The 17698-nt window shown below is 50.5% G+C and overlaps 6 protein-coding genes across 6 annotated transcripts, besides 1 other annotated feature; 5 read left to right on the forward strand and 1 right to left on the reverse strand.

Annotated features, from left to right (window-relative positions):
* Nucleotides 1-144: 144 nt before the first annotated feature.
* On the forward strand, nt 145-2589 carry NFIA_055650 (uncharacterized protein; the record flags this gene model as incomplete). Its single annotated transcript, XM_001258112.1, has 4 exons — nt 145-153; nt 324-483; nt 563-674; nt 753-2589. The coding sequence occupies 4 exons, from the start codon at nt 145-147 to the stop codon at nt 2587-2589; spliced, it is 2118 nt and encodes a 705-aa protein (XP_001258113.1).
* Nucleotides 2590-3774: 1185 nt separating this feature from the next.
* On the reverse strand, nt 3775-5770 carry yap1 (putative bZIP transcription factor AP-1/Yap1; the record flags this gene model as incomplete). Its single annotated transcript, XM_001258113.1, has 3 exons — nt 3775-3925; nt 3985-5204; nt 5288-5770. 3 exons carry the CDS (start codon nt 5768-5770, stop codon nt 3775-3777), a joined length of 1854 nt encoding a protein of 617 aa, XP_001258114.1.
* Nucleotides 5771-8000: 2230 nt separating this feature from the next.
* On the forward strand, nt 8001-9003 carry NFIA_055670 (uncharacterized protein; the record flags this gene model as incomplete). The annotated part of the gene is made up of 3 exons (XM_001258114.1): nt 8001-8051; nt 8114-8858; nt 8915-9003. The coding sequence occupies 3 exons, from the start codon at nt 8001-8003 to the stop codon at nt 9001-9003; spliced, it is 885 nt and encodes a 294-aa protein (XP_001258115.1).
* Nucleotides 9004-9954: 951 nt separating this feature from the next.
* Nucleotides 9955-9978: a microsatellite.
* Nucleotides 9979-10023: 45 nt separating this feature from the next.
* Nucleotides 10024-11230, forward strand: NFIA_055680 (uncharacterized protein; the record flags this gene model as incomplete). The annotated part of the gene is made up of 5 exons (XM_001258115.1): nt 10024-10493; nt 10546-10657; nt 10709-10799; nt 10853-10937; nt 10996-11230. 5 exons carry the CDS (start codon nt 10024-10026, stop codon nt 11228-11230), a joined length of 993 nt encoding a protein of 330 aa, XP_001258116.1.
* A 412-nt stretch (nt 11231-11642) lies between these two features.
* Nucleotides 11643-12730, forward strand: NFIA_055690 (oxidoreductase, short chain dehydrogenase/reductase family; the record flags this gene model as incomplete). The annotated part of the gene is made up of 4 exons (XM_001258116.1): nt 11643-11663; nt 11738-11825; nt 11892-12255; nt 12313-12730. 4 exons carry the CDS (start codon nt 11643-11645, stop codon nt 12728-12730), a joined length of 891 nt encoding a protein of 296 aa, XP_001258117.1.
* Nucleotides 12731-13577: 847 nt separating this feature from the next.
* ncr1 (sphingolipid transporter NCR1) lies at nt 13578-17533 on the forward strand (the record flags this gene model as incomplete). Its single annotated transcript, XM_001258117.1, has 3 exons — nt 13578-13853; nt 13920-17361; nt 17430-17533. The coding sequence occupies 3 exons, from the start codon at nt 13578-13580 to the stop codon at nt 17531-17533; spliced, it is 3822 nt and encodes a 1273-aa protein (XP_001258118.1).
* Nucleotides 17534-17698: the final 165 nt, after the last annotated feature.

Consider the following 17698-nt stretch of genomic DNA (forward strand, 5'->3'; position numbering starts at 1 on the left):
AGGAACAGACTCAACTTGCCCAACTCCAGCATCCCTAAACGAACCACCGGCCTGCTTTTTTTCTCTTCCTCCTCCTTCATCTCCGCTTCCTCCTTGTCGAGCATCGTTGATCCTTTTCTTCGTGCTTTCATTTGATTCCCACTCATGGCTTCTGTAAGTTGTCCCGACCTCCCCACGCCGTGCTTGTCTCCCCCCCCCCCCGTCTTGCTTTCCCTGCGTAGCTTATCCAGTTCTCACTGCGAGAGCTACGCGTTCAGTAGAGCGCTCGCATGCAGTCGCTGTTGGGATCTGAAGCTAACAAGTTTATCTTACTGTTTTTCTAGCCCCGTCCTCCTCACAACTTTGCTTCCCAAGGCTATTCTCTACCGAACGGTGCTGCGGCTGCCACTGGTCCTGTGCCTGGCGCCGCCCCTCTTCTTCCCAACAATGGCCGGGTGATTCAAAACGGCCCCGTCAGAGTGTTGTGTATCGCAGATGTCAGAGGTAGGTCGCATGAAGGAGCTACAGCTTCGGTTGCAGACAACGTCGCTGAAGATCCGGCACTGACATACATCTTGCGCAGGAAATCTGAAATCTTTGAATGAGCTGGCCAAGCAGGCCCGTGCTGATCATATCATTCACACCGGTGACTTTGGCTTCTACGATGATACCTCTCTTGAGCGGATTGCAGACAAGTGAGTTGGACTCTACGTTTTGTTCGCGACTGTTCGATGTCAGCCATAATCCTGACTTGTTACGAAAACGCGCTATAGGACTCTCAAGCATGTGGCACAATACTCTCCATTGCTGCCCGAAAGTGTGAAGCGCACGATCGCCCAGACTCCCCCTCAGCAGTCTATTAAGCAACGATTCACCCCCGATCAACTCCCCCTTTCCGAACTTCCAATGCTGCTTGACAAGCGGCTCACACTCGATGTTCCCGTATACACCGTTTGGGGTGCATGTGAGGATGTCCGGGTGCTGGAGAAATTCCGCTCCGGGGAGTACAAGGTCAACAATCTGCACATCATTGACGAGGCTAACTCGCGGTTGCTTGATATCGGAGGTGTGAAGCTTCGTCTGCTTGGTCTGGGAGGTGCGGTTGTCATGCACAAGCTGTTTGACAATGGCGAGGGCAAGACCACAATTGCTGGTGGACAAGGCACCATGTGGACCACTCTGCTTCAAATGGGTGAGCTGATCGACACAGCCAACCGCGTATACGACCCGTCGGAGACCCGCATTTTCGTCACTCACGCCTCGCCCGCTCGAGAGGGGATGCTGAACCAGCTGTCCGTGACCCTCAAGGCCGACTTCTCCATCTCAGCTGGTCTCCATTTCCGCTATGGTTCTTCCTACAACGAGTTCTCCGTCAATCCCTCTCTGGACCACTACCGCGGTAAACTCGCCGCCTCCAAGGCCTCTTTCAACGATGTTTGGGAGACCGTCCGCGGTGAAGTGGAAGCCGCTATCTCCTCTAACGAAGCTCAGAAGACTCTCTTGGACAACGCTCTCGACGTCGTTCAGAGAATGCCTACTGTCGCCAACGGTGGAAATCCATTCGGTGGCCCCACTGCGCCAGGCAACGCCGCCGGGCAAGTCGATGAGAGCGCCTTCAAGAACATGTGGAACTTCAACCTTGCAGACGCCGCATTTGGCTTCCTCGTCCTTGAGATTGAGGGTGGTCGCATTGCGACGGAGATGCGCGCTCAGGGCTTCAACTTTGCTCACCGTACTGGAAAGCCTCAGGTTGCTGCGGGTCAGACAGTAGCTAGTGGCCTTCCAGCTTCTCCAGCCACTACCGCCCGTATCCCCAGCGCTACTCCTCCCCAGTTCGGTCAAGCCCCTCCTGCTCCCGCTAGGGCTGCGGCACCCGCCCAGCAGCAAACTCAGGCAAAGGGACCTGCTGCGGGCCCCTCTCGGGCATCCCCTGTCCCCGTAATTCCTAAGCCTGCAACCCCACAGCCCTCTGCTGGCGCCGCACCTCAACCCAGTGCTGCTTCCCCGGACAAGGCGGCTACCGTCGAGTCCAACGGCACTGCCCAGCCAGAGAAGCCCTCGGAATCCCCTTTGCCCAGAGGTGAGAAAAAGCAGAGCAACGGACTGTTTGTCTCGAACGTCGATAACGAGCAGGCGGTTCGTGATTTGTTCCCCGAAGAGGATAAGGCGAAGATTCTCAAGGTCGAAAAGTGGGGCAAGTACAACCATGTTGTGACCTTCGCCACAGTCGAGGAAGCCAAGGCCGCGCTTGATCGTCAGCCAGCCGAGCACAAGAAGCCCAGCGCCCCGGGCCAACCTCGCAAGCCTAATCTGAAGTTCTTCGAGGACCGCGGTTCCCACCGTGGTAATGCCGGCACCTGGCAAGCTAGCAACAGAGGCACCAACACATCCCAGCGCGGATACCAGAGCGGAGGTGCTAGTGACAGCGAGGGAGGCCGAGGACGTGGTGGTTTCAGCGGACGCGGACGTGGCCGTGCTACCGACCGCGGTGGACGTGGTGGAAGAGGTGGCCGTGGCGGCTTCAGCAAGGGAGGCGCCTCGGACTCTCCTGCGGCCTCGACATCGACACCCTCCGGTGACAAGCCCACTCCCTCTGGCGGGGAGTCCTGAGCGTGATGTCGTTTCCTCCTTTGCCTGTTCTTCTGTGTTATTTCCTTGCCACCTTCCAATTTCCCCGGCACGCTGTGTTCAATTAGTCTCTCATGGTTGTTAATTTCTTGTCTTGTGATATTTGCAAAGCCTTTACTTTCTTCCTTTTCCTTTCAGCTTCTTTTCTTCTTCACTTATTTCTTCGTTTCTGAGCGAGATGCACATGGACATTTCTTACACTCTAGTAGAAGACCTTATCATCGGTCCCCTTCAACTGGCTAGTATGGAAGTTGTTGGTGCAGAAGGTGCCCCAGCGCAAGAGAGAGGAAGCTGCCAACTTGGGTGCGGATGACGATTGGGAAAGAAAAGAGACGAAGGAAGCAATAAAAGAAAAAAACGAAACCAATAACAAGAACAAGAACAGCAGACAGGAAAGGGCACCGACAGCGACCTTTTGTGTATTCTAAGTCTTTCCTGGTACGCACCAATATCGATACCCTTGTAGCTTCAGCTTCGCTTTTCTTCTATAGATGCAATTGTGCAGCACATGAGTTTGTCTGGGTACGGTCATGCAGGTTAGAGGTAGATCGATGGCTTGTATGTGAGGATTCAACAGTAGTACTCAATATACATTTCTCGTGTATTACTGCTTTGAACAAAGTTAGAGCTGAGCAACAAGCAATGACAATGACTACGGTCCAATTCTCCCAACATTGAGAAGCAAGAATCCGAAGCTCCAGTCCCGAAAAAGAAGAACGCAAATACTCCCGATCCCGATGTGGTTGAATGGCCGACTGAAGTGAGGGTTGTTGCTGATGTACAGTCTTTCCAAACCAAGGCCCCAGTAGTGATTCCCGACTCCGTGCCTCAAGTGCGCCATTAAGCGGGGATAGGAAAGATTCATAATGAAAGAAAGTGGGTAAAGCGAGACCACTGAACGAAGAATGGCTGCCTTGAGGAAGCGATGATTCGAAAGCAACAAGGATTACTCAAAGATCGGAAAAGTATTCAGAATGAACGTCCCATGAAATCCACCCAAACTTCCTTTTTAAGTCCTAAAATATTGTTCGTGGTAACATCAATTGCAGCGTCGTTTAACATGGGTATCTGTCTCCGAATTCGCCAAAGGATGTGCATAGAATTGGCCGGAAATTGTACAAGATGTCGACTGTCTTTACCGTCGTATCAACTTCACTCATAGGCCGTCTATTTAACGCGACCCATGATGTCCTCGACATCTTTCTGATTGACGACTACGCCGCCTTCCGAGCATCTGGCTTTGGTGCGCAATTCTGAACAGAGATTGTCCACGTCGATCTCGCCATTGCGGAACTTCTCCATAGATTGCAGACGATCCCTACGACACAATTAGTTAGCAAGAGATTAGAGAGCTGTAAGGGGTCAAATTGAGCATACCATATCTTATTGCAGGTGAGCATTTGCGACTTATCCTCGCCAGGCACCACCTCCTCATCTTCATCCAGTTTACTGTCGATTTCAGCGATAAGATCCTTCTTTGGTGCCGCTGGCTGCTTGGTCGCCTCGCTAAAATTGTGGGATGGGCTTCCCAAGTCGGGGAGAGGAAATGCGTCGTCGAAGAATGTACCAAAGTCTTGCGACAAGATAGCATCTTGAGGCTCACGCCAATCACCGAACAGCACAGGATCGAATTGACCTCCATTCTGTTGGGCGAAAAGATCCAAACCAAGAGCCTGGTCGGAACTGTTGGCATGGCTAGGGGTGTTTGACGCGCTTTCGCTATTTTGTCTGACAGCTGGAATGGGATTATTGATGTTGCCACATGCCATACCAAGTTGAGCGCAGAAGGATTCCTCACCGTTGATGGTGGTATAGGTGCATGCATGGGGAGTGCTACTCTCGGTCGCCTTTACGGCAGGCGAGTGCAAAGATGGCTCGGGCGACGTTCCATTGGAAGAGAGCAGCTGGCTCTGGTGCGAATCTGAAGAGGATGATGGAGAGTCTGAGCTAGGGGTATCGTGGGTTGCCTGCTTTGTGTTCGCGTTGTACGATGAATTGACCTGGTGCGCATAGCCCCTGGTAGCTCCATTGTTATCAATGGCTCCGTTCAATGTACCAGAGCCAGGTCGTGTAGATGTTTGCAAATTCGGTGTCTGGCCGCTTGGTGTGGACTTGACGGGTGATGGTCCGTTGGAAAGACCGTTAGGGCTCGAGCTTTTCAGAGCGTTGCGGTTGAGGACACCGGGAACCTGAGCTTCGCTGCGTGGAGTTGCTGTCTGGTTGTCCTTGGCCTTGTTCTGACTCGACTTGCTTGCTTGCGTATTGGTGAATAAGTGTGAACCGGGCAGATCCCCGAACTTGGGGAAGTCGAACATGAAATCATTATTGTTCAGACCATACATGCCTTTGGAGTATGCACCTGGGATGGCATTAACAGGAGAGAGGCCGCTACTGCTCGTTACCCAGGAGAGACGCTTGCGATACTCCTTGAGCTCTACTTGCAGACGCTCCACCTGGGCGCGCAGAAGTCCGTTCTCCTGGTTAGCATTATCAGATGCTTTCTGTAGCTCCTCCACCTTGGCCTCCAGATCCTTCAGGTGCTTTTCTTTGCGCTCACGGAAGGCTCGCTGAGCTGCGCGGTTCTGAGCCTTGCGCTTCTGTCGAAAATGTTAGCGCCCCCGAAGGTCAAATTATCTACACATTGACCTGCACGGAAGAAAAAGGATCACAGAAAACATACCGAAGTGGGTTCCGAGGTCAGTGGCTTTCTACCAGGCTTCTTGGCTGCTTTCTCATCGCTCTCCCGTCGTTTCTTGCCCGACTCCTCTTTGTCATTTTCTTGTCCATCGATATCCTTTCTCTTATCACCAGGTTCATAGTCTTCAGTCGAAGGCAGGCTCGGGGGCAGATCACCAATCAAGCTCTCGTTGCCCAGAAAATCAAGGTCGAAGTCGGGATTCAAATCCAGGTAAGGACTATCTTCGTAGCCGAAAGTAGTTGACTGATTCACTGAGCCGTCCAAACCACTGGGGGGAGAAACACTGAAGCTGCCGGAAGAAGCATGGCCGGGTGTGTCATTGAGATTCTGATTGGCTTCGGAGTTGTGCGTCACTGTTTGTTGTTTCTGAGTCTGGTTGTTCGATGAAAGAGCTGCGAGGAGGAGGTCCTGTTGATCGGGGGAGAGATAAAGACCTTGTTGATAAAGAGTATTGTAGTCCGCCATGGCAGCTGAAAACGAAGCGGGGTATCGCTGTGAATAACGGTAGGATGATCCAGGTCAATTGAGAGTGATAGTTTGACCCGTTGACGGCTTGTTCAAATACAATGCAGTGTTGAGTTTGTTAGCTTATTGGTGTCCTCAACCAGAAAAGGCCCGGGCTCCAAGCCCGTTTATCGTTTCGATAGAGAGCCCAAGAAATGTGTCAAAGTGCTGGGTTTGTAATTGCTGATGAAGACGGAAAGGCCACCAAAGCTCTTACGATTCCACCCCGCTTCAACAAGGCATCAATCCCGTCGATGTAAAGACAAAGGGAGTGGGGGAGAACCAGAAAAGGACACAGTAAAGCGGGTTCCACGCTCTCCAAGCGAGTCGAATGAGATACAAAGATATGAGCGAAAGAATTGATGACTGGAGGAGAGTTGACGAGGAAGACAGTAGTAGCGAAAGGGTCAAGAAAAGGTGGTGAGATTAAGATAAAGGTTGCAGGAGCCAAGAGCTGATGCCAGAGTGCGGCCTAGTGGCCTAGTGTCAGATGGAAGGATGTCGTATAGGGTGGAATGGCGCGGCGGTACCGCTTGATAGCTGGCGATGAGGGGCTGCCGAAAGAGGCAAATCAGGGTCCGATTGAGAATAGGTCGTTGGATATGAGTGATTGATTTCAGGCCAGGAAGAAGCCTGCGGAGATGAAGAGATTCGAAGTGGGAATTGAGACAGGGGATTCTGACGATGAGAGTAGGTGTAGTGAGAGAGATGTGGCTGAGAGGGGAGGTGGAACGAGGATGAAACCGAAGCCCATCATTTTCCACTTTCCAAGAAGACGGGGCGGCGATGGACGGTTCACAAGGCAATCAATCAACGCCTCAGGCCAGTCTTACGGTGGATGTTTCCATAGGACGATGGGGGGCAAACGGGCGCAAAAAGGCAGCGTCAATTGTTGACAGTCCTTATTGGTTGAGCAACGGCCAGCTGATAGACGGGAGCCAATGGTTGTATCTGATGTCTCCCGCTGCTTTAGAGCGGAAAAATTGAGTGACTCGGTGCTTAGAAATCACATCCGGCCGGATATTGATTCTCTCCGTGCCGATGAAGTTCCACGCGCCATTTTATTTAGTTCCAGCCTTCTAGTTCAGTCGATAGTCCATGGAAATGCTCAATCAGAAGCTGTCTAGCTATTTCCCTGCAATGGTCCCTCTTTCAACCGGGGAAACTCAACTTGCTTGCTTAGTTCATAATCAATCTATCAGGCATGACTCATAGTCAGTCCTCGCCAGTTCATATTCCCGGTTTCCCACCGCCTTGCATACACTACTGCACCAAAAGTACCTTACTTGTGACGATCCCAACGTTCCGAATATCGGTGTAGTGGCTGAACTCTGAAGCATTAAGCAGGTGCAGAGTAAGGTTGACCTATGCCAGGAGAAGGCATATCTCTATCACCAGCTATTCGAGAACATCCAGAACACTCAAAACAGTCATCAGAGAATCTAGGCTTTGCGGTGTCTTACTCCCATCAAATATGTCCATTGATTAATCCATGATTTACTGCCTCGTATTCAAGTCCATTTAAGATTTCAGTGGCGATTGAAATTGGGTTGCTGGGCACGGAGTAGTGCTATCTAGGTCTTGATCACTGGGCAGGGAAATGACTAGATGCTGTATTCCGCGCCCCTACTCCAAATCAGGGCTTGACAAAATAGAATGTCTTGGCTATCTTAGTTTCTCCTTTGTCTTCTCAACAATATCAATAATGGATAGTAGCGTGTAGATTTCAGTCATGAGGTGGCCCAGGTGAGAACTGGTAATGCCACCTATCATCTGAAACTCATGGAATGATTAAGTGATGTCCTTTTCTTGACATCACTACTGTATCTACTCGTCCGACATATTAGTCTGACCCAGAGGATAAAGGTGGAGTAATGCATCAAATCTCTCTGCGTATTTGTTCGTCCCACTCAAATGGACTTCTGAGTCTTGACAATGATGATCTTCACAGCTTGATAAGGAGGACTAGTCACGTGCTATCCTTATCTGCAAAGAATCCACTAACCTCATGCACCATACCTACTCCATGTTGCCTCTGTTCAGAACCACTCATCTGGAAAGCTGCATTCGTTTATCTTAATCTGCAACCATAAAAGCTCTTAGTGAGCACAGTGATACACTTGGAAGATTCTGTTCGTCTTTTTTGTTAAAATTCTATTTCTCTCATCACATTTCACATCAGTCAGCGAACATGTCGGATGTTGCAGCTCTTGAGGCAGAAGTCAAGGAATTCAAGCTTCAGGTATGTCGTATTGCCGTCTACCATGCGACGGTTCGGTAACTGACTTTTTCTCTCCCTTTCAGCTTGAAACCGTTCAATCGAGTTTGCAGGTAGATCCAGATAACACGGAACTGCAGAGTCTTAAAACTGAGCTGGAAGAACTCATAAATCTCACGGAAACCTCCATCGCCGAACTCAAGCCGCTTGCTCCTCCTCCGTCTGCTGCCAAACCTTCTCCTCAGCCAGCGAAGGAGAAATGGTCAAAAGAGAACCACCCTGCTTATCAGGCTGGGTATCGCAAGCCCACTGCCGAAACTCCGGAGGAAGCCCCCACACCGGTTACGTTCTCCGTCAATGACCACGTCCTCGCGCGATGGGTTTCGGGCGATAACTCTTTCTATCCTGCGCGCATTACCTCAATAACAGGCTCATCTGCCAACCCTGTCTACTTGGTCTCGTTCAAGTCGTACGGAACGGTTGAATCTCTGACAGCCAAAGACATCAAGCCCATCTCCAACGCTGATTCGCGGAAACGTAAGGCTGATGGAAGCTCAGGCTACTCTTCATCCCAGACTCCAACCCCACAACCCCTTCATTCTAGTGTCATCTCGGCCGCGGCAGATATCAACCCTGCATTGGCAAATCAGGCGCGCAAAGAGCCTAGCAAGGTCGGCGATGCGTCTGCACGCCCTTCGAAGGTGGCCCGAAAAGTCAAGGCCACTCGCGAGCTTGAGGCCGGTAAGATGAAGTGGAAGGATTTCGCTAGCAAGAGCAAGCTGGGCCGGAAAGAGAGCATGTTTCGGACAGGAGAGGGGGTTAATTCCCGAGGTAAGGCACCATTATTTTTAGATCTGAAAGTGATTCACTAATTTGTGTTTGCATAGTGGGCTTTACTGGCTCCGGCCAACAGATGCGCAAAGATCCCTCCAGGGCACGCCATGTGTATCAGCAAGCAGATGAGGACGCCTACTAGTCTGTCTGTCACAAAGTGTCCAATGTTCCATTTGTGATGAAATCAATTGGGCATCGGGTTTTGCGTTTTTGTTTCACAACATTTCTACTTTGCCTGTTCGTTCCTATGGCTAACTGGAGTATTGGCGACACAGATCATCATTTTGACTGATGTTCCGAGGCATGGAAGTTGGCCATACGTAGATTGTGGTTGTGCAGATACTGGTGACATGATATCTCCATGAGTTACATCCTCCATAACTTCCTCACGTGTTATAATCTATTCTAATGGCAATCTTCTCATCATAGGGTCTTCTGGTTTTCTGCAACAGAGGACCATAGGTGTTATATGCAACTTTTGCCAGATGTTGGTCGTGTAGATGCATCGCCCACTCAAAGGGGAAACATTTTCAAAGAGGCTGTCGCTTTTATCTCTCATCTTCCGCAGATGTTCTCAGATCCGGTTTCATACGGTCTGTGAACATGAAGCTGGGAGCTTTGAAGCAAGAGCAAATCCTTCCTATGCCTTTTCATCGATGGGTCCATGGCCATTAGCGGGCTATGCGACCTTGGGAGGCGCAAGGCTTGGCATTCGTCTACATGACGGCTCATGATAAATCATCATGAGCGAAGGCGAAGCCGGATTGACTCACAAGTCTGCATAGAGATATGAGAGCGGCCGTCCCTGCACGTCTTCCAGGATTGTAGATTCATAGTCCACAGTCCGCCTGACTGGGCTGGGAGGTCTCTACGAACTCCGCGTAAGAAGTTTTATGCAGCGATGCGAGTCTCGTCTTGTCTCGAGAACCGTAATCAGCTATTAGGTCATGCCCGCAGACTATCCGGAAAAGCTTTTCATTGGCCAGCATCTGTATCCCGAATCTCTGCCTGGAAGCACATCTTAATCATTATATTACCATGACGCAGGTAGTCACGTTGTATAAAAGCCATATTACGTTCGCATCACCGCAGCATAACACCAGTATAACACCAGTATATCTCCATAACATATCCCCAGCAGTCCAAGCCACCACAGCTCACTATGTCGCGCAACGTCTGCATCACCTCCGTAGAAGGCAACACGGGTTTCCTCATCGCCGAGCTCCTCCTCTCTGATGAGAACTTCTCTAAAGAAATCGGCACCGTCCACGGCCTAACCCTCAATCCAGATGCTCAGCGGTGCAAGGACCTACAATCTCTAGGGGCCACCATCGTCCCCCATAGACCAGGCCGTCTGAAGAACGTCGCCGCCGACATCAGAGACACCAAAGCCGACACTCTCTGCCTGGTCCCGCCAGCTAGTCGGGACAAGATCGATATCACGGCCGAGATGATCGAGGCGGCCAAGCGCGCCAATGTGCCGAATGTGGTCTTCCTGAGTGCTGCGGGATGTGATCTCGCTGAGAGGGATAAGCAGCCCCGTCTGAGAGAGTTTATTCATCTCGAGACTCTGTTCCTGAGCACGAAGGGGGATCCGAGCTCGATGACAGGGCATTGTCCTGTTGTCATCCGGTAGGTTGCTCCTTGAGATTGCGTTTTGCATGTCTAATGATACCGGTTGTAGGGCTGGTTTCTACGCCGAGAACTTGCTTGCGTATGCCCCCCAGGCTAAGGAGGAGGGATACATCCCTATACCGATCGGACGCGAGCATAAATTTCCCCCAGTGGCACTAGGTGTAAGTCTGGCTCTCCGCCGCACAAAGACCTCTGGCTAAACCACTGCCAAGGACGTCGCTCTACTAGCGGCTCATGTCCTCACCGGCAAAGGAAAGCATGGACTCAACGATAAGCATCGTGGTCAACTAATGACCTTGACTGGTATGGCGGCGCCATTGCTATCATTATCAAGTGAAAAGACATTGACACGACAGGCCCGGCACTTCTCAACGGCGACGAACTAGCGCGAGCGGCAAGTGAAGCTCTAGGAACGGATATGAAGTTCGAAGATATTTCTGAGTATGTCTCTAGTTGTTCCCGTTAATCCTCTATTGAAATTGGGGCTCACAGACCACAGATATGAAGCCAAGAAGGTCCTCAGGAGCCAGACGGATACCGACGACAGTGAGATTCAGTTCATACTCGAATACTATTCGCTCGTCCGTGAGGGCAAGACGAACTATGTTGCAACGACGGCATTCCGCGACGTCACTTCGGATGAGCCCCAGCAGCCGGCAGACTTCTTCCGGTCTTATTCTGAGGAGTTTGGTCCGAAGAAGGGGGCGAAGAGAAGGAAGGTAGATGGGAAGTGAGCTCGAGAAGATAGACGGTGTACGTTGTTCTGGTAGATCTGTTCTTGATAAGTAGCCACTGAGAATGCCATTGTAGAATTTTCTAGTCGACGTGAAAGATATACGTCGAAGCTGTCGACTCTGTAGTAGACACTACCCCCAATCACAGGGCAGACTTGCGTACTGGACTCGCATAGGCAAAGCTTAACGACTTGGGCATGCTCGGGGCACTGCAGTCCGAAGATGGAGCTACAATCAATGAAATAAATGGGATAAAAATGCATTTGCGCGTGCAGAGTTGATCATGCGCGGGGTAGCTACTCCTCTCTTTCCCTTCTCCGCAACACTATAGATAGGTAGGTTGCAATTCCTATTGAAGCTCCTTGTGAATCCTTCCTTACAGAATTCAGTACTATCAGTAAATCCGTTGACCATGACTGCATCCAAGAAAGAAGTGCCTCTCCCTCCAACACCTCATGTGCAAACAAAGATGCCATGGATACGGCTCGGAGAAATCGACGCAGCTAGCACTCTAACGCCTCCACCGGCCTCATTCCCAGAGACAAGCACGCCGGAGCAGCGAGCAGCTTTGAGATTCAGAGTGAGCGGAAACGCAGTGTGTTGGTCCTACCCCCTTTGATTTCCACGAGTCAAGATTAGGTGATATCTTACTCTCATCCAGTTACTGGTGGAGCAGGAATGCTCGCTCTAGCCTCTGCACGAGCCCTTCTTGAGCATGGACTTTCTGGTCTTGCTTTACTTGATCTTCCCTCGGCTCTCCATAACGGAGACGCTGAAATAGATGCACTTCGAAGAGACTTTCCTTCTGCGAAGATCATAACGCATCAATGCGACGTCACAGACGCGGCAGGCATGCGGGACGTTGCTGAAAAGGCAAAGAACGAACTGGGAGAGCTTAACATTCTCTGTTGCTTTGCGGGCATAGTCAACTGCGTGGCAGCCGAGGACATAACAATCGAGCAATGGCGCCGCGTCATTGATGTAAATACGACAGGATCATGGATCGCTGCTCAAGCAGTGGGCAAGTAAGACGATCTACCATGTTCCCTTGTGAGAGCTAGGCCCCCTGACGCAGAATCCAGACATATGATTGCCAGTGGGCGCGGGGGCAAAATCGTCCTCGTCGCATCCATCAGCGGTCATCGGGTGAATTACCCCCAGCCTCAAATCGCGTACAACGTCTCCAAGGCAGCGGTGCTACACATGAAGAATAGCTTGGCAGCGGAATGGACGCAATACGGAATCCGAGTCAATTCCATCTCCCCGGGATATATGGATACGGTGCTCAACGAGGGCGAGGATCTTGCGCCATGGCGGCAGATATGGGCGGATCGGAATCCGATGCGTAGGATGGGGTCACCACAGGAGTTGACGGGACCGGTGGTGTTTCTTTGCAGTGATATTGGGGGGAGCTATATCAATGGAGCCGATATCGTTGTTGATGGTATTTCTCTTCCGTCTGGCTGTCCAGGTCATATTAAGGAGCTAACAGGAGTATAGGAGGTGGTCTGGTGTTCTAGGCATATACTCTGACAAGGTCAAACAATTGTGCCAGGTGATGTTTATTTCCACCCACAGTCAAAAACATTGTAGAACTTTCACAACGTTATGTGGCTGAGGCGAGAACTATGATCAGAAGCTGCCAGTATCTAGTCAGTAGAATGGGGAAATTATATACTTCTGGGTACACAACAAAGCAAGCCACCTTATCTGTTTGTCTTCCAAAGTCTACAGCAGAATCTCCTCTCAAAATGCTGGATAAGATTTGAACTGCCAGCTAGTTTGTCAAAACTAACTGAATACAAACACAGAAATACTCGGTCAACATGCAAAGGATTGGATTAATCTATCCTGATTCCTGATCATCCAAGGATCGCCGTGCCTGACGTTAGCGCCCGATAGACCCCATTAATCATGGGATGATGGCAGTCTTTCTCCGCTTACGTATGTCGGCTAGTGGAGGTCCTCCAACTTCCCGTTCCTTGATTCCTTATCGTCATCTCCCATCGCCTCTTCCCCAGCCTCTCAATAGCTTCACTGTCACTTGTTGTTTAGACTATTCAATACTAGCCGGACTAATCTTTATTTGATTGTTACTTGTATTGGCGCAGTGCTAATTTCAAGAACTGCGCTGTCCTCCATTGAATTTATTTTATCCTCGGCTCACGACACCATCTTGTCGAGAAGCTGTTCCTTCAGAAAAGGCTGTCTCTTCGGCGAGTCCACCATAAAATCTAGCTTCCCGGCATCTTTCTACACCAACCAATCGTCCTTCTAATGCTCTAATTAAACCGCGAGAAACCTACGTGTTTGACACCGGAGTCGTCACCCACCCTTTGTGCCGACGATGCGGGGATTTCGCTTAACCCCAATCCTCACGAGTCTCGGCCTGCTGTCGTTTCCTCCACACACACTTGTAGTTGCTGAAGGAGAAACCAAGATACATGAAGAGGGCCGCTGTGCGATCCGAGGACATTGCGGGAAAACGTCATTCTTCGGCGGAGAGCTGCCATGTCCAGATAACGGTCCTGCAAGGGAGCCTGAGGTATCGGCGAGGAAGAAGCTGGTGAACTTGTGTGGTAGTAAATGGAACGAAGGGCCTGTTTGTTGTGAAGATGAGCAGGTAAGAATTATTGTCCCAACCAAACCCCTTCAAGCGAGACGATTCTCATGTTCTTCTCCTGCCTAGATCGATGCACTCGCCAAGAACCTGAAGCTTGCTGAGGGCATTATTGCATCATGTCCTGCGTGCAAAGACAATTTTTTCAACATCTTCTGTACCTTTACCTGTTCTCCGGACCAGTCTCTGTTCATCAATGTCACAAAAACCGAGAAGGCCAGCTCCGGAAAGTTACTAGTTACCGAACTTGATAATATCTGGTCCGAAGAATACCAGAGCGGCTTCTATGATAGTTGCAAGAACGTCAAAAACGGTGCTTCCGGAGGCAAAGCGATCGACTTCATCGGCGGCGGCGCGAAGAATTACACACAATTCCTGAAGTTCCTGGGTGACAAGAAGCTGCTTGGAAGTCCTTTCCAGATCAACTACAAAACAGAGCCCCCGTCACCTGCTCAGGGCATGCGAGCCTTGCCTATCAAACCGAAGGCCTGCAATGACCCTGACGAGGCATTCCGCTGCTCCTGCGTTGATTGTCCAGGAGTCTGCCCGGAGCTACCAGAGGTGAAAACAGACAAATACTGCCACGTCGGCCTGTTGCCTTGTCTATCCTTCGCGGTCATCCTGATTTACTCCGTATTCTTGCTAGCGGTCGTGGCCTTTTCTAGTTACTTCACGTACAGAGAACGGCGTTATCGCAAGCCCGAGAGGGTTCGGCTCCTACAAGACCCATCTCCCGATGACGATGAGGATGAGGGCGATATCGTTCATGCTGCTGGGTCGCTGGAGCAACCTTCTGGTGTTTACAAACTGAACTCTATGCTTGACTCAATGTTCAATAGCATTGGGGGTACTTGCGCTCGATTCCCAGCTATCACTATTGTAACTAGCATAGTGCTCGTTGGCCTTCTAAGTCTGGGTTGGCTCCGGTTCGCTGTCGAGACAGATCCTGTACGCCTCTGGGTGAGCCCTACATCGCCGGCAGCACAAGAAAAGGAGTACTTTGATACCAATTTTGGACCCTTTTACCGAGCCGAGCAGGTATTTGTTGTCAACGAACATGGCCCGGTTCTGAGCTATGACACCCTTAGCTGGTGGTTTGATGTTGAGTCTCAAATTCGTCGAATGATCTCTCCGGGCCGCGGTTTACTACTCGACGACGTCTGCTTTAAACCCACTGGCGACGCGTGTGTGGTTCAGTCAATAACGGGCTATTTCGGTGGCTCAGGATGGAACCTCCACCCGGACACATGGGAAGAGCGGGTCAAGCACTGTGCCAACTCTCCTGGTGACCCCAGCTGTCTCCCTGACTTTCAACAGCCTCTCAGACCTGAAATGATACTGGGTGGTTACGAAAAGTCCGGCAACGTCCTCGACGCGCAAGCGTTGATTACCACGTGGGTTCTGAACAATCACGCCCAAGGTACGGAGAGCGAGGCCGATGCCATTGACTGGGAGAACAATCTCAAACAGCTGTTATATAACGTTCAAGAAGACGCGAAAGAACGTGGTCTTCGTGTGTCATTCAACACTGAAGTCAGCCTGGAGCAGGAACTCAACAAATCCAGCAACACCGATGCGAAGATTGTCGTCATCAGCTATATTATCATGTTTATCTATGCGTCTTTCGCTCTAGGGTCAGCCACGGTCACCTGGAAGTCCCTCTTGAACAACCCTGCCAATGTCTTTGTGCAGTCGAAATTCACGCTCGGAATCGTGGGAATCTTGATCGTCCTTATGTCCGTGTCTGCGTCGGTAGGACTGTTTTCAGCAGCAGGAATCAGGGTGACCTTGATCATCGCCGAGGTCATTCCCTTCCTTGTATTGGCGGTCGGTGTGGACAACATCTTCCTGATCGTTCATGAATTTGAGCGGATAAATGTCAGTCACCCTGATGAAGAGATTGATGAGCGGGTTGCTCGTGCCGTAGGAAGGATTGGTCCCAGCATTTTCCTTTCAGCCCTGACGGAGACGGTCGCCTTTGCGCTTGGTGTGTTTGTGGGCATGCCTGCCGTCAGGAACTTTGCCATCTATGCAGCTGGTGCTGTCTTCATCAATGCCATTCTGCAAATGACGATGTTTGTTTCAGTACTTGCTCTGAATCAAAGGCGGGTGGAGAGTCTTCGTGCAGATTGCATTCCATGCATTACAGTACGCAAAGCGACTTCATCCGGCATGTTCGAAGAACCCGCTTACAATGATCAGGAGGGGGAAAGTCTGACGCAGCAATTTATTCGCAAAATATATGCAAACTACCTGCTTGACCGCAGGATTAAGGTTGCTGTTGTGATTGTCTTCCTCGGCATATTTACTGCTGGCTTGGCTCTTATCCCGGAAGTGCGTCTCGGGTTGGATCAGCGTATCGCTCTTCCGAGCGATTCGTATCTGGTACAGTATTTCAACGATCTGGATACTTACTTTCGCACTGGTCCACCAGTCTACTTTGTGACCCGCAACGTCAACGTGACTGAGAGAAAGCACCAGCAGCAGCTCTGCGGACGGTTCACGACCTGCGAAGAATTCTCCTTGTCATTTGTTTTGGAGCAGGAGTCTAAGCGATCGAATGTCTCCTATATTTCGGGATCAGCCGCAAGTTGGATTGACGACTTCTTTTATTGGCTGAACCCGCAGCAAGAATGCTGCAAGGAAAATGGGAAGATTTGCTTTGAGGACCGGACTCCTGCATGGAATATCTCTCTTCACGGCATGCCCACAGGAAACGAATTTATCCACTATTTGGAAAAGTGGATTGAAGCACCCACGGATGCGTCTTGTCCTCTCGGCGGCAAAGCCCCATATATTAACGCGCTTGTCATCGATTCAAAGCACCTTATGACCAATGCCAGCCATTTCAGAACCAGCCATACCCCTCTGAGGAGTCAGGATGACTTTATCAAGGCGTACATCTCAGCCCGTCGCATCGCGGATGGAATCTCCAAAGAACACGGCATAGATGTATTCCCTTATTCCAAACCATATATCTTCTTCGACCAGTATGTCTCGATTGTGCAGCTCACAGGCACTTTACTTGGTTGTGCTGTTGCCATTATCTTCGCCATCACGTCAATCATCTTAGGCTCTGTCGCCACCGGTGCAGTAGTAACTGCTACGGTCGTGATGATTGTTGTGGATATTATTGGCTCCATGGCTGTTGCTGGGGTGTCACTCAATGCCGTTTCTTTGGTCAACCTGGTTATTTGCGTCGGCATCGGTGTCGAGTTCTGCGCCCATATCGCTCGAGCATTCATGTTCCCTTCACGCACAATAATGGACAAGACGCCCACCAAGTTCCGGGGCAAAGATGCAAGAGCCTGGACTGCCTTGGTCAATGTGGGTGGCAGTGTCTTCAGTGGCATCACTATCACCAAATTACTCGGGGTTTGTGTGCTGGCATTCACCCGCAGCAAGATCTTTGAAATCTACTATTTCCGTGTCTGGCTAGCATTGGTCATCTTTGCCGCTACCCATGCCCTCATCTTCCTGCCTGTCGTGCTCAGTTACTTTGGTGGCGAAGGTAAGTTTCTTCTGGTTGCGTCTTTTGAATCGTTCTCCCCAACTTCCGGGCCGTCTAACATAATGTAGGTTATGCCGATCCTGGATCCGACGGTGGTTTGGAAGAAAACCTTGCATCCAGGGGTTATCGCGCCCTGCTTGTTGACGAAGACTACGACTCTGAAGAATTTTAGCGATGCTCTACATGATCCCATGGCCTATGTTTCACTTGTTTCACGTATGGATGATGCTGGCTTATCTATAGTTTTGTACTATGCGCATTTTGCTCCTTTATTTGGTAAGTCTCTTGAGGAATATTGATGCATCTTTCGGGCAAGAGATGGAGTACAGGATTATGC

The sequence above is a fragment of the Aspergillus fischeri genome, genomic scaffold (genome assembly GCF_000149645.3).
Source record: "Aspergillus fischeri NRRL 181 1099437636266 genomic scaffold, whole genome shotgun sequence".
Taxonomy (NCBI): Eukaryota; Fungi; Ascomycota; class Eurotiomycetes; order Eurotiales; family Aspergillaceae; genus Aspergillus; species Aspergillus fischeri.